The sequence below is a fragment of the Hemiscyllium ocellatum genome, chromosome 33 (genome assembly GCF_020745735.1).
Source record: "Hemiscyllium ocellatum isolate sHemOce1 chromosome 33, sHemOce1.pat.X.cur, whole genome shotgun sequence".
In the NCBI taxonomy this organism is placed as follows: domain Eukaryota; kingdom Metazoa; phylum Chordata; class Chondrichthyes; order Orectolobiformes; family Hemiscylliidae; genus Hemiscyllium; species Hemiscyllium ocellatum.
In genome coordinates this window covers 34,030,142-34,034,383 of record NC_083433.1, presented here as the reverse complement: position 1 = coordinate 34,034,383, position 4,242 = coordinate 34,030,142, and the positions used below count along the sequence as shown (strand labels likewise).

The window sequence follows — 4,242 nt, the reverse complement described above, 5'->3', positions numbered from 1 at the left end:
GCACTGCCCCAACATGGCCCTCGCCACCATCCACGCACTGTCCCCAGCATGGCCCGCACCGCCGTCCACATACCATCGTCAGCCAGGCCCTCGTCACTATCCATGCCATGCACAATACCTGGTCCTCACTGCCTTCCGCGCAGCGCCCCCAGCCTGGCCCTTCCCGCCAACCACTCTGTGACACCAGCCTGGCTTACGTTATCTGTGCAGCACCCCCAACTTGGCCCTCGCTGCCGTCTGGGAAGCGCCCCCAGCCTGGACCTTGCCACCATCTGCAGTGCGTCCAGAATGGCCATCGCCTCCGTCCACGCAGCGCACAAACCCTGGCCCTTCTACGCCGTCCACGCAGTGCACAAAGCCTTGTCCTCGCCACCATCCATGCAACACATAATGCCTGGCACTCCCCACCATCCATGCACTGCCCAGAGCCTCGCCCTCGCCAGCCTCCACGCAGTAACGCCAACCTCGTGCTCGTCGCCGTCCGTGGAGCACTCAAAGCGTGGCCCTTACCCGAATCCATGTACTGCCCCCAGTCTGGCCGATGTTGCCATTCATGAAGCGCACAAAACCTGGCCATTGCCCCCGTTCTTGCACTGTGCCAATATTGGCCCTCGCAGCCATCCACGTACCGCCCCAAGTCTGGCCCTCGCTGCCATCCATGCAGCACCTCCAGCCCGGCCATCGCCTCCGTGCACGCCTCCTTATGGCCGTCCACGCACTGCCATCAGCCTTGCCCTCGCCACCATCTATGCTATGCACAAAGCCTGGCACTCGCCGCCATTCATGCACTGCCTCCAGCCTGACCTTAGCCGGCCTCAACGCAGTGACGCGGGACTGGCGCTCGCCGCCATTCGTGGAGTACTCCAAGCCTGACCCTCGACACCATCCATGCACCGCCCCTAGGCTGGACCTCACCTCCATGCATGCACTGCCCCAAGTCTGGCACTTGCCGCCATCCATGATGCGCACAAAGCCTGGCTCTTGCCCCGGTCCACTCACCGCACCACGTCTGGCCCTTGCTGCCATCCAAGTACCATGCTGCCATTCACAAAGCACCCCCAGCCTGGACCTCGCTGCCATCCACACAGTGCCACCAGCCTGGCCATCGCCTTCGTCCAAGCAGCACTGAATGCTTGACCCTCTCCGCCATCCATGCAGCGAACAAAGGCTGGCACTTAAGGCCATCTACGCACCGACATCAGCCTTGCCCTCGCCACCATCTATGCAGCACACAAAGCCTGGCACTCGCTGCCATACACGCACTGCTCCCAGCGTGGACTTCGCCGGCCTCCTCGCAGTTATCCGAGCCTGGCACTCGCCGGCGTTCGTGGAGTACTCCATGCCTGGCCCTCACCACCATCCATGCACCGCCCCTAGCCTGAACCTCGCTGCCATGCACGCACCGCCCACAGTCTGGCCCTCGCCATCATCCAAGAAGTGCACAAAGCCTGGCCCTCGCCGATGCAAATGAACCGCCCCAAGCCTGGCCTTCGCTGATATCCATGCACCGTCCCCAGCCTGGCCCTTGATGCCGTCTGTTCAGAACCCCAACCTGGCCCTCACCGCCATCTGCGCAGCGCCCTTCGCCTGGCCCTCGCCACCGTCCCCGCAGCACACACAGAAAGGCCCTCGCGACCGTTCATGCGCTGCCCCAACCTGGCCCTTGCCGCCGTCCACACACTGCCCCCAGCGTGGCCTGCACCACCATCCATGTACCATCGTCAGCCTGGCCCTCGCCATCATCCATACCATGCACAATACCTGGTAGTCGCTGCCGTCTGTGCAGCACCCCCAGCCTGGCCCTCCCCGCCAACTGCTCTGTGACACCAGCCTGGCTTACGCCGTAGTCTGTGCAGCACCTGCAGCTTAGCCCTCGCTGCCGTCTGGGTAGCGCCCCCAGCCTGGCCCTTACCACCATCCGCGCAGTGCCTCAAGCCTGGCCATTGCCTCCATCCACGCAGCGTGCAAAGCCTGGCCCACTCCGCAGTCCATGCAGTGCACAAAGCCTTGTCGCGCCACCATCCATGCAACACACAAAGCCTGGCACTCCCCACCATGCATGCACTGCCCACAGCCTGGCCAGCATCCACGCAGTGACACGAGCCTAATGCTAGCCGCCATTCGTGGACTACTCCAAGCCTGGCCCTCGCCACCTTACATGCACCGCCCCTAGCCTGGACCTCACAGCCATGCACGCACTGCCCCCAGTCTGTCACTTGCCGCCATTCATGAAGGGCACAAAGCATGGACCTTGCCCCCGTCCACGCACTGGGCCAAGACTGGCCCTCGCTGCCATCCGTGTACCGCCCCCAGCCTTGCCCTTGCCGCCATCCCCAGACCGACGCCAGACTGGCCCTCGCCGCTGTCCACGCAGCGCACAAAACCTGACCCTCACCACTGAACACGCAGCGCTCCCAGCCTGGCCCTCGCCACCGTCCACACAGCAAGCCCAGCGTGGCCCTTGCGACCGTCCACCAGCCTGGCCATCGCCTCCGTCCCCGCAGCGCTCAAAGCTTGGCCCTCTCCGCCATCCACGCAGAGCACAAAGGCTGGTTCTTATAGCCGCCCATGCACCGCCATCAGCGTTGCCCTCGCCACCATCCATGCAGCGCACAAAGCCTGGCAGACGCTGCCATCCACGCAATGCCCCCATCCTGGCCTTCACCGGCCTCCACACAGTTACCCGAGCCTGGCGCTCGCTGCCGTTTGTGGATTACTCCAAGCCTGGCCCTCACCACCATCCATGCATCGCCCCTAGTCTGAACCTCGCCGCCATGCACGCACTACCCCCAGTCTGGCCCCCTCGCCGCTGTCTGCGCAGCGCACAAAGCCTGGACCATGCCACCATCCACGAAGTGCACAAAACCGGACCGTCGACACCAAACACGCTGTGGCCCCAACCTGGCCCTCGCTTCCATCCGTACAGTGCCCCCGGCCGACCCTCGCCACCGTCCACGCAGCACCCCCAGCCTGGCCCTCGCTGCCAAATGTGCAGCGCCCCCAGGCTGGCGCTTGCCGCAGTACATGCAGCAACCCCAGCCTGGCCCTCGCTGCCATCCACGCAGCACACAAAACCTGGTTCTCGCGGCCTTCCACGCAGCACACAATGCCTGGCCCTCGCCGCAATCCTCGCAGCACACAAAGCCTGCTCCTCGCTTCCGTCCGCACACTGCCCCCAGCCTAGCTCTCGCTATGGTCTGCGCAGGGATCCGAACCTGGACCTCGCTGCCGTGCATGCTGAGCACAAGCCGGGCCCTCTCCGCCATCTACGCACCGCCCCCCGCCTGGTCCTTCCCGCCGTCAATGCAGCGCCCCCGCCTGGCCCTTGCCTCCGTCCTCGCAGGGGACAAAGCATGCCCCTCGCAGCTGTCCACGTATTGCCCCCAGACTGGCCCTTTCCACCATCCATACCTCAGCCCCAGCCTTCCCGCCGCAGCCATCTAAGCACCGCCCCCAACCGGGCCCTCGCTGCTGTCCATTCAGCGCACAAAACTTGGCTTTCGCTACTGTTCACGCAGCGCACAATGCCTGCCCCTCCCCGCAGTCCTCGCACTCCCTCCAGCCTTGCCCTTGCCACTGTCCACACAGCGCACAAAGCCTGGCCCTCGCCACCATCCATGTACTGTCCCAGCCTGGCCGTTGCCACTGCCCATGCAGTGCATGAAGCCTGGCACTTGCCACCATCCACACACACTGCTACCAGCCTGGCCCTCACCGGCGTCCGCTCAGTGCCTCAAGACTGGCGCTCGGCACCATCACCGGAGCGCTCCAAGTCTGGCCCTTTCCACCATCCACGCACCACCCCAAGCCTGGCCCTCGCCACCATCCGCGCAGTGCCCTTCACCTGGCCCTCGCCGCCGTCCACGCAGCCCACATAGCCTGGCCCTCGCCCCCATCCACGCAGCGCACAAAGCCTGGCCCTCGCAGACTACTGTCCACACACTGCCACCAACCTGACGCCTACCACCATCCACACACCACCCACAACCTGACCGTCACTGACATCCACACAAACCGCCCTCAGCCTGACTCTCACCGCCATTCACACATCGCTCCCAGCCTTGTCCTTACTGCCATCCACACACACCGCACCCAGCCTGACCGTCACTGCCATCCACACACCGCACCCAGCCTGACTCTTACCGCCGCAAATCCAACGTTCCCAGCCTTGCCCTCACCGCCGTCCACACACCGCACCCAAACTGACCCTCACTGCTATTCAAACATCGCTCCCAACGTGAC

At 64.6% G+C, this 4,242-nt stretch overlaps 1 protein-coding gene across 1 annotated transcript; it reads left to right on the top strand.

Annotated features, from left to right (window-relative positions):
* Window positions 1–2,189: 2,189 nt before the first annotated feature.
* Window positions 2,190–3,878, top strand: LOC132831449 (uncharacterized). The gene has a single exon (XM_060849607.1). It carries the CDS (start codon window positions 2,190–2,192, stop codon window positions 3,876–3,878), a length of 1,689 nt encoding a protein of 562 aa, XP_060705590.1.
* Window positions 3,879–4,242: the final 364 nt, after the last annotated feature.